This window comes from Scardinius erythrophthalmus (assembly GCF_964197995.2).
Source record: "Scardinius erythrophthalmus genome assembly, chromosome: 23".
Lineage (NCBI taxonomy): Eukaryota > Metazoa > Chordata > Actinopteri > Cypriniformes > Leuciscidae > Scardinius > Scardinius erythrophthalmus.
The window spans coordinates 9,665,522-9,683,978 of record NC_138243.1 but is presented as its reverse complement, the minus strand read 5'-3'; the positions used below and the strand labels follow the sequence as shown (position 1 = coordinate 9,683,978).

The following is an 18,457-nucleotide window of genomic DNA, read 5'->3' as shown; positions in this document are numbered from 1 at the left end:
TATAGGGGGCGGGGCGCTTTAGATTCAAGAGAGCGTTTGATTTGACAGAATGTCTGATGAGAAGCTGAAGTGCAGAGTGATGTCATCGAAATCATTGCTCCATTGGCGGAAGTGAGAGACTGTACGTTTTAAACACTTATATCTCCTAAATGTGAATTTTGTCATTGTTTTGGAGCACACTAGCTTAAGACTTATTAAAGCCAAAATAAACTTCAATTTTGATTTCATGGGGACTTTAAGACGTGTAATTTGGAAATACAAATATAATGCTTACAACAGTTAGCCTAGATGTGAATCGAACTTCAATAGTCAAATCTTTCTATTCAAATCTATCATCAGTTTTCTTTAATATGTAAATATTTTAGTTAGATATAAAACCCGTGAAATATAATTACGACGTAAGCAATTATCTTCTATACTTATTTCTTTGTTAATATATAGGCTAAAACATCATCAGGTACCTGATGTGTGGTACCTGTTGTGGGCGTGTCTAAGTGTTAGAGGGCGGGGATTCCGGTGGCGGGTGAGCGCCTGATTGGTGCTCCTGCAACCACGTCACATCAAATAAATAAAAAGGAGCGAGCCAGACTTTCATTAGTGGCCCTGTAGATGTGTAGTTCATTCTCTTTAGTGTTTAATAGGCAGGCTATCACTTAGAAGATAACGTTACATTTGCTTCCTGACATGATGGGAGATCCACAGAACAGTAAGTTGTCATTCAAAAGTTCAACTTATAGGCCAGCGTAAGATGAGATGTGTATTTGTATTTTGAAATGTCACCACAATTAAAAGATTAGAAATATAAATAATGTAGGCTTATACTTGTTATTAAAGGAAATGAGCTGATTTCATCCTGCGTTGGTTGTGGGCATCAGATCCTGGATCGCTTCATCCTGCGGGTTTCTCCTGATCTGGAGTGGCACGCGCAGTGTCTGAGGTGCGCCGAGTGCCATCAGTGTCTGGACGAGTCCCGCACCTGCTTCATCAGAGACGGGAAAACCTTCTGTAAAGAGCACAGGTACAGCATAAGCTTTGCTCATCACAACTAGGCCTACTTATTACAGCTTCTGTCCCACTTGTCTTTAACTACCATTTAAATTAATCAGTTGGTACAATGCACGTGTTGTATGATTTTACGTGTATGTAAAAAAAAATACCTGGCTGTGGCATTTTAAATAATACAAAATTATATGATCAATAAGTTATGACGACATATGGTTTTTTTTTTGTTGTTGTTGTTTTTTTTTTTTACATTGCTTTAACTGGAAATTTTAAAATCTAATATATATATATATATATATATATATATATGATTCAACTAATTTTTTAAAGTCAGTTTAATGTAATTCAAGTTGAAATGACTGAAACATCCGAGTTGATTGAACTTAAAATTTTAAGGCAGCAACTTTTTTACGATAAACTCTTACACCTTATCCTACCCTTACCCTTAAACCTACCCATATACCATCAAACCTATCCTAACCTTACTCATATCCCACCTCAACAGCAGCAAAACTGTTTTGTAATACATGAACACAAAACATGCAAAACAGGACAAGTACATTGTCTAACAATTTTTTTAAAATGTAAGTATAAAGACATGCACCTAATATAAAGTGTGACCCCGTTTTCTAACTAAATAAGTTAAGGTAAAGTCATTGAAAGAACTTTTAAAAAACTTTTTTAAAAAGTTTTAAAAAAGTGTTGGAAGAAAAATTCAGCAATTTCATTCAGCATTTTTGATACATATACATTTACATATACATTTGTTGCAATATATATATACACACACAATGTAGTAAAGTGCTGTTTTATATGATAAATTCCCCCCCCCCCCCATATTCTCTGTCAGATTGTGCAGCAGTAAATGTGCAAGATGCCGCAAAGCCTTCGTCAGAGAGGAGTATGTCATGCGAACACGAGTGAATATTTATCACATCCAGTGTTTTCGATGCGAGAGCTGCAATCGTCCGTTACTCCCTGGAGATGAGTATGTTCTGCGGGACGGTCAACTGCTCTGTGCAGACCATCATGAGTGTTTTCATCAATTAAAGTGTGCATCAAATAACCAACAGAAGGAGACTGCTGATCCATCCGGTAAGTCTACAGAGTTTCTGGACAAGCTTCCCAGCCAGCATTTAAATGTTTATTCACATGTGAACCTATATCATACCTCGAGGTTGAATCACTGTTGAATTTCGTTTTGCAAATTGAATCAATGTTGATCCCAGCTGACAAATATATATATATATATTGCATTCCAATTTAAGGAATAGTTCACCAGATATGAAAATTCTGTCATCATTTACTCACCTTCAAGTTGTTACAAACCTGTATGAGTTTCCTTCTTCTGTTGAACACAAAAGAAGATATTTTGAAGAATGTCAGTAACCAAACAGTTGCGGTAGCCATTGACTTCCATAGGATTTTTTTTTCCTACTATGGAAGTCAGTGGCTACAGTCAAACTAATGACATTCTTCAAAATATCTTCCTTTGTGTTCAGCAGAATAAATTCATACAGGTTTGAAACAACTTGAAGGTGAGTAAATGATAACAGAATTTTCATTTTTAAATGAACTATTCCTTTAAGGAAACATTCAATTTTACAATGTTATAAACATTATGGGAATGCTACTTTTGGACGTTCTAAAAACATTCCGAAACAACATTTAAAAAATGCTTGAACTAAAACGCTTAGGAAAAAAAAACTTTCATTAATGATGTATAAATAATATTTTTGAGCTAACGGTTTGAGAACATCATTAAAGACCAGATAACTTTGAACGAACATTTTATTAATGTTACTGGAAGAATGTCTGCTCATAACTTTGTAAGAACCTGGCCAGAATGTGCCCTGTTAGCTGTGCTACTGTGATGTTGTTTCAATGTCTTAAATTTAAAATAAATTGATTTATAAAAAAATTTGTTAACCTTTTTACAGCCATTTAGCATTAGATGTTATTTCATGTTATGTTGAAACAACAACTGCATTATTTCAACCACATTTCAACATTGCTGTATGTAAACGAGTGATGTTGGTAAAGCGTGTCTTTCACAGACGGCATGAAATCCTCCGCGTCCTGGTCCTCGAGGTCCGAGAGAGCCACTCGCGTGAGGACGGTTCTCAGCGAGTCCCAGCTCCGCATGCTCCAGACGTGTTACAGTGCCAATCCCAGACCCGACGCCCTCATGAAGGAGCAGCTCGTGGAAATGACGGGCCTCAGTCCTCGGGTCATTCGCGTCTGGTTCCAGAACAAGAGATGCAAGGATAAGAAAAGAAGTGTGATGATGAGACACACACAGACGCAGCTCGAGGGTCGTCTGGCGAGTGAGCAGGTACAGGACTTACACATAGCAGGACCAGTTATAGGATTTTTTTCCAGGAAAAAAAGGATTTAAACATTTTTTTTTATTTCTCAATGTGTCTTGAGCAAGAAAAAGACACTTTTTAGGATTGTTTATTGCACCAAAGGTAATTTGAAAGGCAATATTAAATATATGTACAGCTGAAGTCACAAGTTTACCCTTTGCAGAATGATAATCATTTTCAGATTAGAGGGAGACTACTGTGTGTTGTTACCTGGATGATCGAAAGCTGATGTTCAAGGCAACACACTACATTCACTTTTGGATGATTGGTGGAAATTGTTGTTATTTTGATTAAAGATCTTCATTTTTTAGTACTGGGGTCTCATGAGCAACCATCAAGTAAAAAAAAAAAACAGTTGTGGATCATCCAGGTAATGACACACAGTGTTAAGAATCAAGTGTAAACTTTTGAACAGGGTCACTTTGTCTTGACTACATGTAAACTACTTTTATGTGAAATATCTTATTCAAGGCAGAACTAAATATAAAAACAAAATGTAATTTTTATGATCCCAGGTGGAGCCGAGAAAACGAGGAGTAATATTGTGGAATATTATTACAATTTAAAATAGAGGTTTTCTGTTTTAATATATTTTAAAACAGAATTTATTCCTGTGATCAAAGCTGAATTTTCAGCATCATTACTCCAGTCTTCAGTGTCACGTGATCCTTCAGAAATCATTCTAATATGATGATTTGATGCTCAAGAAACATTTACTTTTATATTATCAATGCTGAAAAAGGTTGTGCTGCTTAATATTTTTGTGGAAACTGTAATACACTACCAAAAGTGTAAGTAAAAAAATTTCATAAAATTTAATAAAATTTCACAATATTACTGTTTTTACTGTATTTTTCATCAAATTAATTCAGCCTTGGTGAGCAGAAGAGACTTCTTTCAAAAACATTAAAAATCATAATTATTCCAAACTTTTGACCGGTAGTGTATATGAGTACAATGACAAATTTGAATGCATTTTATTGTATTTTTTTACCGGAATCAAGAGCGATGAGAGATCCTGTAACAGAGAACAGTTTGCAGGATAAACCTGAAGTGGTGTTTGTTGTTTGGTCTTGATGAAAGGTTTCAGAGGATCTAATGCTGGCCAGTCCCGAGAGCCAGGACAGTGACATGAGGATGAGCCCCCCATGGAAACTTCTGACCGACTTTATTCTGCAAAAGAATGCTGATCACAGATCATACCAGCAATTGGTAAAGATCAGGATACACAAAAGATTACTTACTAACATTGTGTAATGGATACATCATTTTTGCACTATTGTTCATTTGTTTGGATTTGGTTTTCAGCTTTCTTTATCAAAGGAAGGCCCTTGTTCTGCTGGAAGTGAAGCTGTGTCAATATCGGCTCACTATCCAGACACACCCAACAGCCTGACAACAAGTGCCACGGACATCAGCGAGTAAACACAGTATTCCTGCAATACCGGAGGCTGCAGTTTCAGGACCAACGGGAATATAGTATTGACTAAACAGCCAATGATTGATAGTTGTGAAAACGATGAAGGACTTCTTTATATACAGTACCATTCATAAGTTTGGGGTTGGTAAGGCTTTTGAAAAGTCACCAAGCTACATTTATTTGACCAAAAATACAGTATATATATTATTTGTATTACTGTATTATATTTTCTATTGTAATATATTTTAAAATGTAATTTATTCCTTTGATTAAATCATTACTCCAGTCTTCAGTGTCACACGATCCTTCAGTAATCATTCTAATGTGATTTGATGGCTCTTTGATGGCTCAATAAACAATATTATTATTATTATCAATGCTGAAAACAGTTTTGTTTTCAGCTTTTCATATTTTTGTGCAAACCATGATACTTTTTTTCATGACTTTTTTTTAATCAATAGACAGGACAAAGTGTTTATTTAAAATAGAAATGTATTTGAACAATTAATGTTTTAATTTAATATTAAACGTTATAAATGTGTTTACTGTACATTTTGACCAATAGAATGCATCCTTGCTGAATACAATATAAAAGTATTCCATTTCTTTAAAGTAAAAATATTATTGATCCAAAACTTGTGAACGTTAGTATAGAAGCACACAAGTCTGTTAGTATGTTATTAAGATAATATTCAATTATTGTGTTTAAAGCTCATAATCTCAGGATTTTCATGCCAGGACAGAATGTGACAAAGTATTAGTGCTCTGGTTATTATTATTTTCCAATGTATTGGATATGTGGTTTTATGAACCTGTGTGTCTCTTTTTGTGTTTCTAACTTAGAAATTAAACTATGAATTGTCCAAATTCATGTATTTTATATTTTATTATAGAATTATTGTATTTATTTCTTGAAATCTAATGTAATAATATTGCAAATCCACCTGCTGTTCAGCTGTCATTGTGGCCTAGACATCTTGCATATATATATATATTTCTCTGACCAAAATTTAATCTAAATAATGTCAGACCATGATGGTCAGTCCATTGTCAGAGAGAGAGAGACATTCATTTCTGAAAACCAATCAGCTATTAATAAGCAACATTTTAAACCGGCTGAAATCTGAATGCCTTGTTGGTCTAAAAGTCCTAAAGATGTTTTGTTCTTGAGTGAGTGAGGTTTCCATATTTAGGACTGTTCCTCTTTGCAGTGTGGGTTCATTTGAAGGACCTCTTTCTTATGTAGGAGCGGTGTTTTGAACTGAATATAATCAAATCAATGCATCTACTATTTCGCCCCACTTCTCTGCTGTTGAGCATGTAAGTGAATTGAAAAGATGTTGTTTGGAGATGCTGCTTTATACCATTGGTCTGGGCTCTCAACCTTTTGTGCTCTAGATCAAATAATGAAAGAGCTCCTGCACTTCAACGGGGCAATTCATCCTCACAGAAAGAGATGAATTAATGGATCAAATCTCTGCTTTTTGCTCTCACAGCTTTCATCTTTGCCCCCACCTATTTATTGTTAACTTACAAAACTGAGTGAGAAATATCAAGCCTCAACCGTAATTATCCACGTCTTTGAGAAGCTTTTATTAAAATGCTAATTTAGCAAATGTGCAGAAACAAGGAAAGTAAAAAGTGGTATTAGCATGACATACTAGATGTTGAAATATTGATCAACCATTTATTTTTATTTTTAACATTTTATAATATTTTCGTTTGTAAACTGTACTTTGTTTGCATTATAAGTCTCTTTTTTATTATGAATAATATAAATGAGTTTTCATTGGATTGTCATTTGTAGATTTTCATTTTCATTGTTTATTAAAAATTCTGTCCCTTAGTACTTTTTCATTTTGTCTAAAGTTTGGTAATAGCACTGGCTATTATTTCATTGTGAATTTCAACATTTTCTATCACAAGCCTGGAAATTTGTATTTTTTGTTTTTTTATATAAAGACAAATTTGAGCAGTCGTTTATTACTATTTGCTTATTACACCTGCCAAACAGAAAGCAGTGAGACAAATATTTAATGAAAAACAATTCAAAAATGGGTTGATGTTAAAATACAACTTCAATTAAAATCATGAAGTACATTAATATGCAGTGGCCATGGTAAAAAATATTAAATAGAAATTATATCTTTTAATTATAAAGATATCTTTCTTTGAAGTGATTTCTATGATAGATTATTTATTTATTTATTTTTACATTTTTTTAGTTAGTCTACATAATTTCCACTCAGGGCAAACGAAATTGCATGTTTATAACAAAATGTTTTTTAACTATGAGACATGGGTAATAAAATTCAGATCAATTCATTCACTATTTCGCCACATTACTCGGTTGTTAGACTCGATGTAGGTGAATTGAAAAGACTGTGTATGCTTTATACTGTTGCTCGGCTCTGAACCCCATACAGACACCTTTGTGCTCTAGATCAAATAATGAAAGAAGTGCTGCACTTCAATGGGGCAATTCATCCTCACAGAAAGAGATTAATTAATGGATCAAATCTGTTTTTTTGCTCTCAAAGCTTTCATCTTTGCCCTGATATTTTTCTTCTCATCAAGTTACAAAAAAGAGTGAGAATTTTGAGATCTCTAACATACTTATTTACAAAATTTGACTGAAATGAATATTCTTTGTTTATAGTTTGCCCAAACATGAGAATTTTGGAATCATGTAAATCATGTAAATCATCATTTACTCCCTCATTGTTCCAAATCTGAATGGCTTTCTTTCTTCTGTGGAACATACATATTAGAAAGATATTCTGAAGAATCTCTCAGTGTATTTAATTTTATTCCATCATAACTACATCTAGGGTTAGGGTTAGAGTAGGGTTAGGGTTGTTTAATTTTATTCCATCATAACTACATCTAATTATTATTACAGTGAAATAGATTGTGGTTAATTTCATGTTTGGATGTTTTAAAATTACCCCTTGTTTTCCCTTCAATTTCTATATGTTCCTATGACTTATAGTATCGACATGATACTTCAGGTGTAAAGGTACACTATGTAAGGTCTAGGTTACTAATGTACACTCTCAGAAAAAAAGGTACAAAAGCTGTCACTGGGACAGTACCCTTCAAAAGGGTACTAATATGTACCATTTAGGCACCGATATGTACCCTTGAGGGACTAATATGCACTCTTTAGGTACAAAGGTGTACCTTTTGAAAAGGTTCCGCCACAGTGACAGCTTTTGTACCTTTTTTTCTGATAGTGTAACCCCCGTTCCCTAAAGGAGGGAACAGATGTTACGTCGACTGAAGTATCGGGGTCTCGCCTGGGAGCCCAATCGCCTTCGAGTGGTAACTAAACGAGCCAATGGGCATTGGCCAAATGAGGTTTTAATGCCGAGCCAATCCTACCCAGAGTTCTAATTCATGTTTTGCTGAGGAGCCGAGACAGGGATCCCGGCCATTCTGCGGTGGTTCAGGGCTGTGGCAGGAGAGACGTAACATCTCCATTCCCTCCTTCGGGGAACGGGGGTTACAATAGTAACCCATTCAGCCAGCATGTTCAACGTATACGAAATGAGGCACGGTCTGGGATGATTTAACCTCCTGTAGCCTCTCAGTAACCTGATGACCAGGTCGTACTTTCCAAGTGACGTCATCAACTGCATCGTGATGTGCTGCGATGGTGACAACCTATACATTCAAGGTGGAGGGGGACAGCCTCCGCTCCAACCTCTCTTGCAAGAAGGAAAGCTCAGAGGTGATCGGGCATTTCCAGGGGTCTTCCGCATAAGCATAAGTGCGCCTGGTAGAGGGGGCTCTAGCTTGAGAGATAGTGTCCACCAACGCCAGTGGTAGGCCAATTAAGTCATTCACGTCCCATCCAGAGAACACACGTAGAGGTTCCAGAGGTCTGGACGCGACTGCCATAGGGTGCCCTGTCCCTGAGAAAGCAGGTCATTCCTCAGAGGAATCCGCCAGGGTGGGGTTGTCATGAGGAGCATCAAGTCCGAAAACCTGGTCTGGGTGGATCAGTAGGGCACAACCATCAAGTTCTGCTCCTCATCCTTGCGTAGGGCCCAGGGCCAGCTGTGTGACAGTGCATCCATGCCGAGGGACCCATCCCCAAAACGACTCCAGATCAGCTGGACCTCTTGGAGTCACCATTCTCCTGCATGTGAACATGAGCTGTCCTGACAGGACGTTGGCCGCACGATTGAGCTTGCCTGAGATGTGAACAGCGCGCAACGACTTGAGCCATTGCTGACTCCAGAGGAGGAGTTGGCGGGCGAGTTGTGACATGTGACGTGAGCGTACCCTGCCTTGCCGGTTGATTTACACAACAGTTGCAGAGTTGTCTGTACTGACCAACACATGCTTTCCTTGAAGCAACTGTCGAAATCGGCACAGGGTGAACAGCACTGCCAGCAACTCCAGGCAATTGGAATGCCAGTGCAGTCAGGATCCCGTCCAGGAGCCCGAAGCTGCACGCCCATTGCACACAGCGCATCTGTTTTAACAACAACATGCCTGGACACCTGTTCTAAGGGCACATTGGCCAGTAGAAAGGCAAGGTCTGACAGGTCTGGCAACACAGAGCATGCTGCGGCTGCACTTTGCACACATTCAGTCATGCCAAACCATGCACGCAGTAGCCTGTTTTATGTTAAATTAACAGTGGTTTGTGAATGTTAATGCTTTAATAACAAATCATTTATCGGGAGCGTGTATGCTGATGTTTAGGTGGTGGCCCCCCTGATGGCATAATTATATCTTGCCCTCTCCTCTCTTCCCAGACTCCCCAGGCGCTTCTTACATCAGGCCTGAGGCTGGTGAGAACAATTTTCTGATGGCCCGCCTCGGCTTGGTTAGTGAGAGTGCTTCTTCTTTTAGGCATGTAAAGGTGGTAGATCCCATGTTCATAAAGAACTGTCTGGTGTGTCTTCACTTTGCACGCCGCAGGTGAGCTGAGTTGGTCTTCTTTAAGAGTAATTTTTGTGTGCAACTAACACTAAAATGTATCTCTCTACAGACCTCTTTCCCTGTATAGAGTTTTGGGGTCATGTCAATGGCATAAGGTAAGGTAAACATTTTTGGTTATTAGGCCCCTGAAGTTCCCCTGTTAGGTGGCTAGAATGACAGAGAGAAGAACCATTGTATGTATGGGCTGTATGGGCTTCTTTTGTGAGTATGTGATGGCTTCCCTTGTTGTCATATGTAAGATAAAGCAAGGTGTGCCACTGCTCATTCTAGTTGTAAAACTATGTTTATAGCTTAGGCTTTCTCTCATGGTGAGAGCATTTGAGGCCGCCGCTCATAAATATGAAATATGATATCAGCGGAGAGTTAAGTGGTAGAACATCATTCTAGAAAGAAGAATGGGAATGTTTATGCTACCGCTTGTTTTTTCTACACACATTTGTGTTAGCCCTCGGGCTATTAGCCACCTCAGGGTAGAGTAGTTGGTCTCTCTCTCTCTCAAAATTTTTTTTATTTTGTTTTGGAGTATAGACTGACGCTAGAGCTTCAGATAGATCTTATGTCTGGCCCACAGGACCGTCTGACATTTTTGGTCCTGAGTACATCGCCCCCTTGAGCTCTGTTTGGGTTTTCAGTAGGCTGAGCAGTTCTGCAGCCCCTCGTATGAAAAAAAAAAATTCTGTGGCTCCTCCGAGCCCTCAGGTAGATCTATGCTTACAGGCTGGCCCTCACCAGGGCCGGCTCTGTAGCTGGCCTAGGCTATGCTAGGGATAGTGGAGGCGTTCTGCTAAAGCATTTCTGCCTCTGGCCCTTCACTTTGTGAATGTAGGTTTTTAGCATCCCTATATGACAGCCTCCTCCCATGGGAGTTGTTAGGCCAAGGCCCGCCCCCTTTCTGCGTTCTGGGGCGAGAAGAGTAATGCAGGTTGATGCAGAGGATTGATTTATAAAGAACCTGGGTAAGGCCTCAATAAGGCCTCCCCGCTACAATGGGTCTTTCTTGAGCAGGGTTAGGCCGTCTTTCGCCTCACAAAGAGACTGGGTTTTGTCTACCCGACCCCTCTGTGCAGAACTAGCATATGGATTTGGGCCGCCAGAATAGACCCCACTCCCCCTAGGCTGGGTGCAGATAAAATTCTCCTGACTAGGTAGGCTCCTGACTCTGGGGTCTCCGTTGAGGCAGAGTGGTGTATGTTGTACTCCCCTTGCTTAAAGGGTGCTGCGTTTTTTGCTGAGTACACTGCCATGGGCAATATGATTAGGTACCAGGATGCTGTAGGCGCTGTGTAAACAGCTTATCTGCCAACGAAGGCTGCGCTGTTAGGTAGTAGGCCTCAGTAGGCCTCCTTGACTGGGCAGCCCCCAAGAGGGCGCTGTAGGCCAGCTTACCTCAGGTGATTGGCCTTAGTAGTTCGGGCAGTAGACTCACTGATAGGTAGTAGGCATTAAACAGGCCTTCTCGGAAGGGAGTCCTAACGTTGTGGGACATACATTATAGCTGCGACCAGCTAGCTAGCCTTATTAGGCCTCCTGTGGGTGGCCTCAATATTTGTGTTGGTGTATTATGGTTTCCAACAGTATATGTTTGTAGCAGGCCCAACTAGACCTCACTGATGGCGAGTCCCCGGCAGTATGAATTTGGCTGACAGAACTGACTTGCTTCAGGCCTAGTAGGCCTCTCAAATCTTCTAAGTAAGTCTTGAGTGACAGGGTATACAGTGGTGTTGATGGTCAGGGGACTGCCCTGGGACTGACACCGGGAATCAGGGTTCATAGCAATAACCAGTTTTTAGCTTGCTATCAGGTAGTAGGCCTCATCAGGACTCTCTGAAGGCGAAGTCCCAAGGATGGGCAACTGCACAGCTAGCTTTATTGGCTGCCAGGAAGGCGAGGCCTCCCTAAAGGTGAGTTCCCAAATACGTGCACAAGGTAGCCAGCGCTCTGGTTATCAGGTAGTAGGCCTTACCAGGCCTCCTTGTAAGTGGTTTCCCAGCGACACTGGGTTCTGACAGCTAGTGGCCACTAGCTATCAGTTCAGCTAGCCTATGCAGGCAGCTTCTGAAGGCAAGCTTGCGCCCTAGCATGACTAATGGTAATTTTCTGCTACTTGTTCCTTTCCGGAACCTCTTCTATCTAGCCTACAGCCTGGTTTGCCTACCAGGCAGACCATGTGCTCCCCTCATTGAGGGTCACTATGAGTACTCGGCCTCCTGAGTCTGGTCAGACAATCATAGGCCTCTTGTGAAGCCTCCCAGTTAGATCAGCCCTTAGGCCTTTTCAGACCTCCTCAGTGTTTTGAAACACAAATGCTGGGTAGATCCGTGGATCAAGCAGAGAAACTCCACTCGCTGGCAAGGGTTTTAAGCGCTATGCTAAATCATGCTCTCCGGGATACCCCATCTCTGAGATCTGGGCCGAGTGGTTCACTGTCAGCTTCGCAGTCTCTCGGGTTGGATGCCTTACATAAAGGCAAGTGTCTAGAGGCTCTGTCTTCGGACAGACAGGAAGTTGGCCAGGCTGAAGTGTCCAATATAAGTGACGCCAGGTCAGGCCTTCCTGGTGGCATTTCGGGTGAGTATGTTCCCCTGAATAGTGATTGGCTGGGGCTCCTTCGGGTTCCCTAGCTACATTCCCTAGAAGGATCCCCTTCTAAATTTGAAGCTGTGGTTCCGAAAGAGAACGTCTAGGTTACGACTGTAACCTCTTTTCCCTGAGAACAGGGAACGAGACACTGTGTCTTTTCGCCATGCCAAGGGGCCTGCCTACCAAACAGTCCCTTCAGACGAAAAGGTGATTATCATGTTTACAAGGCACCCTTGTATACTTCCAGGTCGCACGTTAATGATTCATGGGCTGTCGCCGGTCAATAGGATTGCCGTGATTTGATAGTAATTTCAGACACCTGTCATGCCTAAGGCGTTCCCCCTTAACGTCAATTGACGCAGTGTCTCGTTCCCTGTTCTCAGGGAACAGAGGTTAAAGTCGAAACCTATACGTTTTCAGTCGCTTTTTAGGTTTCATCATGAATGTTTGTCCAATAAATCGCAATATGCTTTGTGCTTTGTTACTTTTATATGAAACAAAGTCTAAGCTTTCAAATTCTGTCCATTTTATCAAAAAATTCTAACAATAAATAAAATTTAATGTGTGCCTCAGTTCAAGCGAAGTGAAGCGCTAGTGAACGCGATCATCTCTTTCCCTTTACTGTTACAGAACGAAATAAACTTGAATCAACATCAGAAAATGTTGAAAAGTACAGTCCTACTTACCGAAATCTGTATCATGTCTCTCATGTAATTGCTCGATCAGTGTTTCAACTGCAGAAAGACGTCAATAAAACAGCTTGTAACACAAGTAACTAGAAAAGCCATTCGTTGACCATTAACTTGATAGTCAGCAAGAGCGCACTCGCCAGTGGACAGGGGTGAGAATTGCATAATTAAAACACCTCACCCTCAGTGTAATATCTGTCAGATTTTTCATGTCAATGCAAAAAAAAAAAAAAAAAAAAAAAAATCGTCATTAACAGAGAATTTTCGGTAAACTCTGGTTGTGACAACTAACCTAACTATGTTACTCCCAATGCGTCAAGTAACTGGGGGAACTTTTCTAGATATGACAAGACACGCACAGACGAGTGACATAGCCAACACAATTTCCTGCAAAAAGCATCCTGCCCGTTCTAAAACAAAATCACGTATAGACGAATCCGACGAGCGTTCTGTGTAGGCTGCCATCTTGTGGCGACGCCATTACTGAGCTGTTACTAGTATGTAAACAAACCTCCGTGATAACGCAAACGCACCCTCGATGACAGCTACAGCCAGGCAGTATGACTTGTTGGGTTGATGATGTTAGACAGTGGCCTCCAGTCACATATGAAGGTACAAACGATCTTACAGATTATTTATGAAAATAGCTTAAGCTTGGCAATAACTATGGTAGCTAGGCAAGCTAACGAGGAAACTATTAAAAGATCTGTCCATTTGGCAACAATAAATAAATTAATGATATCAAATAAACGAATTCATGTTTTTATTTTGTGACCATTATTTATCTCATTTTCACATTTCAAAAGGAAAGGGTAAGGTACAGCTAACTGCTAGCGTTGTTGGTTCTCAGAGTCACAGTCAAGCAAATACAGTAATGCTACTACTGCCCCAACGCGCCCCTTCGGTTGTTTTAAAGGTATTTAAGAGTATTTTCTCCTTCGCCTGGCATCCGATGATCAACAAAATGCCAACTACAGGTCACTGATAGAGGGTCAAAAAAATTATCTAAGCTCCGTAGCCTATGGGTTGGTCAAATAATGCACACTCTAACGTTACCAGATGATAAATTAGTTCTTAAAGGACCTGTCCGATTTTCACAGACCATTAACAACACTTATACTGTTCAAATAACTCTGCAGAGGAAGAATAGTAAAGTTGTAGATGTAACGTTAGTGACAGTCGTAAATCGCGGGCTGTTTATTCCAGTGGACGCAACCAAACCAATAGGAGGCAATGGCGCAACGCTACCCAGCAACAGCTCAGTAATGGCGCCCGCTTACTTCCGGTAGTTTCGCCGGATTCGTCTATAGGCTTACCACAGTGAATCAGTGTAATACCAAACATGTTTTGGAAGAAGGATTTATGATGTATTGACTTTTTGTTTTGTTTTTTGTACAAAAAAGTTACATAGTACCTTCAAGTAGGCCTATGTTTTTGAGCTATTAAAACAAAATCTGAGACCCCAGCCAGAACACGAGGTTCAGGCAACGTTTATGTTATAAAATAAACAAAGAAAACATACTGTGCCAACAAATGTACACTGTTAACATTATTTTAAGCTGCATGTCCTGTGGTTAAGCAGCTGGTTTTGCTCGAAATGAAGCAGACACTAAACAGCCTGCTGTGTAAAAACATTAGCGGCCACTAGATGGCAGACTAAACACTTGCTATTTTTAAACTGAACTCCATAGATGGAACACGCCTGTTGCATCACATTTAACTCTGCTGCTGAATAAAATAAAATAAAATAAAATAAAATAAAATAAAATAAAATAAAATAAAATAAAATAAAATAAAATAAAATAAAATAAAATAAAATAAAATAAAATAAAATGTTACCCTAATGCAATTAGCTGTTCTCCTAGCACAGCTGCTCTATTTAGTTGTTTTAGAGGGCCACCAGCTAAACTGTTGATGGGACAGCAGCACAACTAATTTAAACTAGACCAGCAGAATCAGTCTGTTTTTTTCTTCTCAGAATTGATGAAAAAAAAGAGACAGGAAGAGGAAGGACAAATAAGAAGCAATGCACATCTCACACATGTGTTCCCACAGTGGGCAGAAAGCTCAGCCTTTGCCCCTCGTGGCCGACAGTGTAACTGATATCTACAGCAGTTGTGTGAGAACTACAGATATGTATACTATTAAACCATTCCACTTCCAGCTGCACTCATTATCGATGATGATAGTTTTGATGATTGCAGACTGTTCAGAGGAAGGACGGGCCTTTCAGGGACGTTTTGTTTAGCCTGTTCTGCAGTAATGGCACAGCATGATTCCTGTGCGCTGCAGACTGCTCTGATGAGGGGTTTTACAGCCTAATCTGATTTGGCCAAATTCTGTGAGTGAGAGAAAGAAACTGAGAGGAAAGGAGAGGTTGGATGATTCAGAGGTTGCATCTCCACAATCCCCTTGAGGAACTATCCCCAAAAGGTATTGAAATATGTCCTGTGTAAACAAGGTCCTGAATAAACAGTCACATCCAAATGCCTTGCCTCCCTGACCATTTTGGTAACATATTTGTGTGTTATCCAAGATTAAGAAGCACGAAGACCTTTACAAGAGGATAATGCTCTTATTTCCTATATGCTGTCTCTGAGCTATCACACTATAGACAGATTAACGTAAAAAAACTAACATTAGTTGCATGAAAATGACATTAATATATATATATATATATATATATATATATATATATATATATATTCATTTCAAAATCATGTATTTTTCCTTCATTTCAAAAGCATGTATTTAATGTCAATTTTATTATTTGTCTTATATGAAAAAATAAAAAATAAGAATTGTTAATGTATTAAACTTGAATAACCAAAATAAAATGAATATAACTCATTTCAATATAACAACAGTAATTTCCACCACAAAATACTGTTAATACTGTAAAATATATTATTTTGCATGTGATGGAAATTACACTGTGGTGGAAATGACTTCCAGGAAAAAAAATGACAGATGCTTGTATACACAGTTGGACAGATTAAATAACTAGTAGAGTGTAAAATGTATTTTAAGGAAGATTAGTCTATTTATAAGTGTGCACAAGCCCATGCCAAACAGCTGAAGAAACACCCATATTGACTAGAACATGAACGGCTCATCTAAAACATCAGTATTTCATTCACTATGCTCATTACAGAGTAATGAGAGTATCATAACTGGTGATGAGCCTAAGCGGAAACTTGAAACGCAAATGCAGACAAGTAAATCAATGATAATTGCTGTCATAACTCTCAATGAAAAGTTTACGTATTTCTTTATTTAGTTTCTAGCTCCTGCTGCTCACATCAAAGAAAACACAGATCATTTCAATAATGGAAGTAGAAAAACCAATTAACAGGCCTTAAAAAGAGAAATAAACATTCGCTTGCTGATTTTCACACATCGAAGAGCTTGAGCTGCGCTGACAGGAGCTTTAAATCATTCCAGAAAGGTCAGCTGTGAAGACCTCCACTCCAGCCCATATTGGAGCCATTTCCTGGCTCATGCGTTAGCCATAAAGATCCTCATGTGAGCCTTTAGCCAGCGCCACTCTTTAAGACAACACACCCACATGCTGAGAGATTCTCCTACCCCAAACACTGCTGCCCACTGCTATGGCAAGCTGCTTAGGCCTTAAATGCATGGGTTTCGCCAATTATTATCACATATTCAGGTCTTTAGCGACCCGGATCTACAACTAACATGGATGGATCTTTACCTGACGCAATAATATAAAGAGTAACAATTACAGAAGAATAAAATAAAGCATATTTTGTTATCTTTTGGAGCTTGGAAGGGTTTAGTTTGAGCAGATGTTTTATACCATCATACTGTCCTCATCAGAGCTCATTTCCCAGTACATTCAGCATCTGGCTCATATTCGCAGTCTCCAACATATTCTCAAAACAATATTTTTCATGATCTTCAAGATCTTCAATATCAATATTTTGATCGCTGACAGCTTCTTCACCAGATCCACCATCAAGTGACAGTGACACTAATATTTGATTGCGTTCAGTACTTGCTCTGCAGTAAATCACTGAGCCATTTCAAGTTTTGCTGATGATACTTCCTATTCTTTTGTTTTCTACCTGCAGTGACTATGAGGGAAATATCACTTCATCATTTTGTATCAGACACACACTTGTAACAGATCAGACAAAGACTGATAGGACAGACGAAACTTAAATACAAAGAAAGATGATACTGATTAACAGAACATGGGTGATAAAGATGAACTAAATGACAGTAACCATAGAAACAAGGGAGTGGCGGGAAAAGAACAAAGGAAAACAGGAATCAATCAAAACACAAACTTAAAGTCCAAACAAGCACTGACATGTGACACTTATTCAATTAGACAGCTCTCTAATTTAATTCTTACTAGTAAAAATGCAATTATGACGAGTAACGCTAAATGCTTTTAAGCTAAAACGGCTTGCCATACAGACGGCTCATTCCCTGACTGTGCACATCGGATACATCAGCAGCTTAGGTAAGTGTGCAGTGGCCCATAATGGCATGCTATGTCACTCCAATCTACAAAAACTCTTGTGGATTAGTTATGAGCGGAGGGGACAGCAAATGCAGATGACCGGCAGCTTTTTAAAAAGCTTTTTCCTTAGTCTACATCCTAAGTGAGCTGCATGTAGACTAATCTCATTTAGAAGATCTATAAAGAGGCTGAAAGACAATATTACCATCGGCGCAAAGATCTGGATCTAATAATTTATTCAATAATTCATTAAAAATGTAATTCAGTCTTACAATGACATATGCTCCTCTTATGTGATTAGCATGTTTTTAATTTCCGACTTCAAATAATTTTGACAGTCTGATATAATAATGAAGAAAAAAGGTATAAAAATAATTACATTCTTGAAAAAAAGCCATATTGAGTAGTTTGAAATAATGTTTTTGTGTGTGCTCTTTTTTATTAAATTGCTTCACTGCTTAAATAATACAATAATATAAACATTGTTTGCAAAAAAGTTATAGATCTATATGGTGCAAACAACATGCAAAATCATGCAGGAAAAAAACGTAACCGCAAATTAACAGTGTTTACAATCACTTTATTATAGAAAGCCAAGGACACATTCCTCGTAGTTCATAAACAAAAACAAGGCTATCTAGCCAATGCCATGTGCTCCCAGAAGCTCACTATATGTGTAAAATGAGACTGAGAATTGAGAATTTTTTTTAAAGCATTTCATATGTCATCTGTTCAAGTCGAGACAATTAGAGGAAGCTCGGTCTTTAGCTTTCGAAAACATGTAAGAACAATCATCGAGGCTTGATGGAACAACAATAACACTGATGCAATCAGTCAGTGTTTGTGAGGAAGAGGGAATCACAGTGAGTGATATCTATTTGCAGTGTGAGGCATTAAAACTTGCGACCTCACTCTCATGCTTTGACCTCTGCAGTCACAGTGTCATCAA

At 39.0% G+C, this 18,457-nt stretch overlaps 1 protein-coding gene across 1 annotated transcript; it reads left to right on the top strand.

Moving 5' to 3' along the window:
• The first annotated feature begins 597 nt into the window (after window positions 1–597).
• Window positions 598–5,079, top strand: isl1b (ISL LIM homeobox 1b). Its single transcript, XM_081353749.1, has 6 exons — window positions 598–706; window positions 835–1,018; window positions 1,853–2,097; window positions 3,060–3,337; window positions 4,455–4,583; window positions 4,680–5,079. The coding sequence occupies exons 1-6, from the start codon at window positions 685–687 to the stop codon at window positions 4,794–4,796; spliced, it is 975 nt and encodes a 324-aa protein (XP_081209875.1). The 5' UTR covers window positions 598–684; the 3' UTR covers window positions 4,797–5,079.
• The last annotated feature ends 13,378 nt before the right edge of the window (window positions 5,080–18,457 follow it).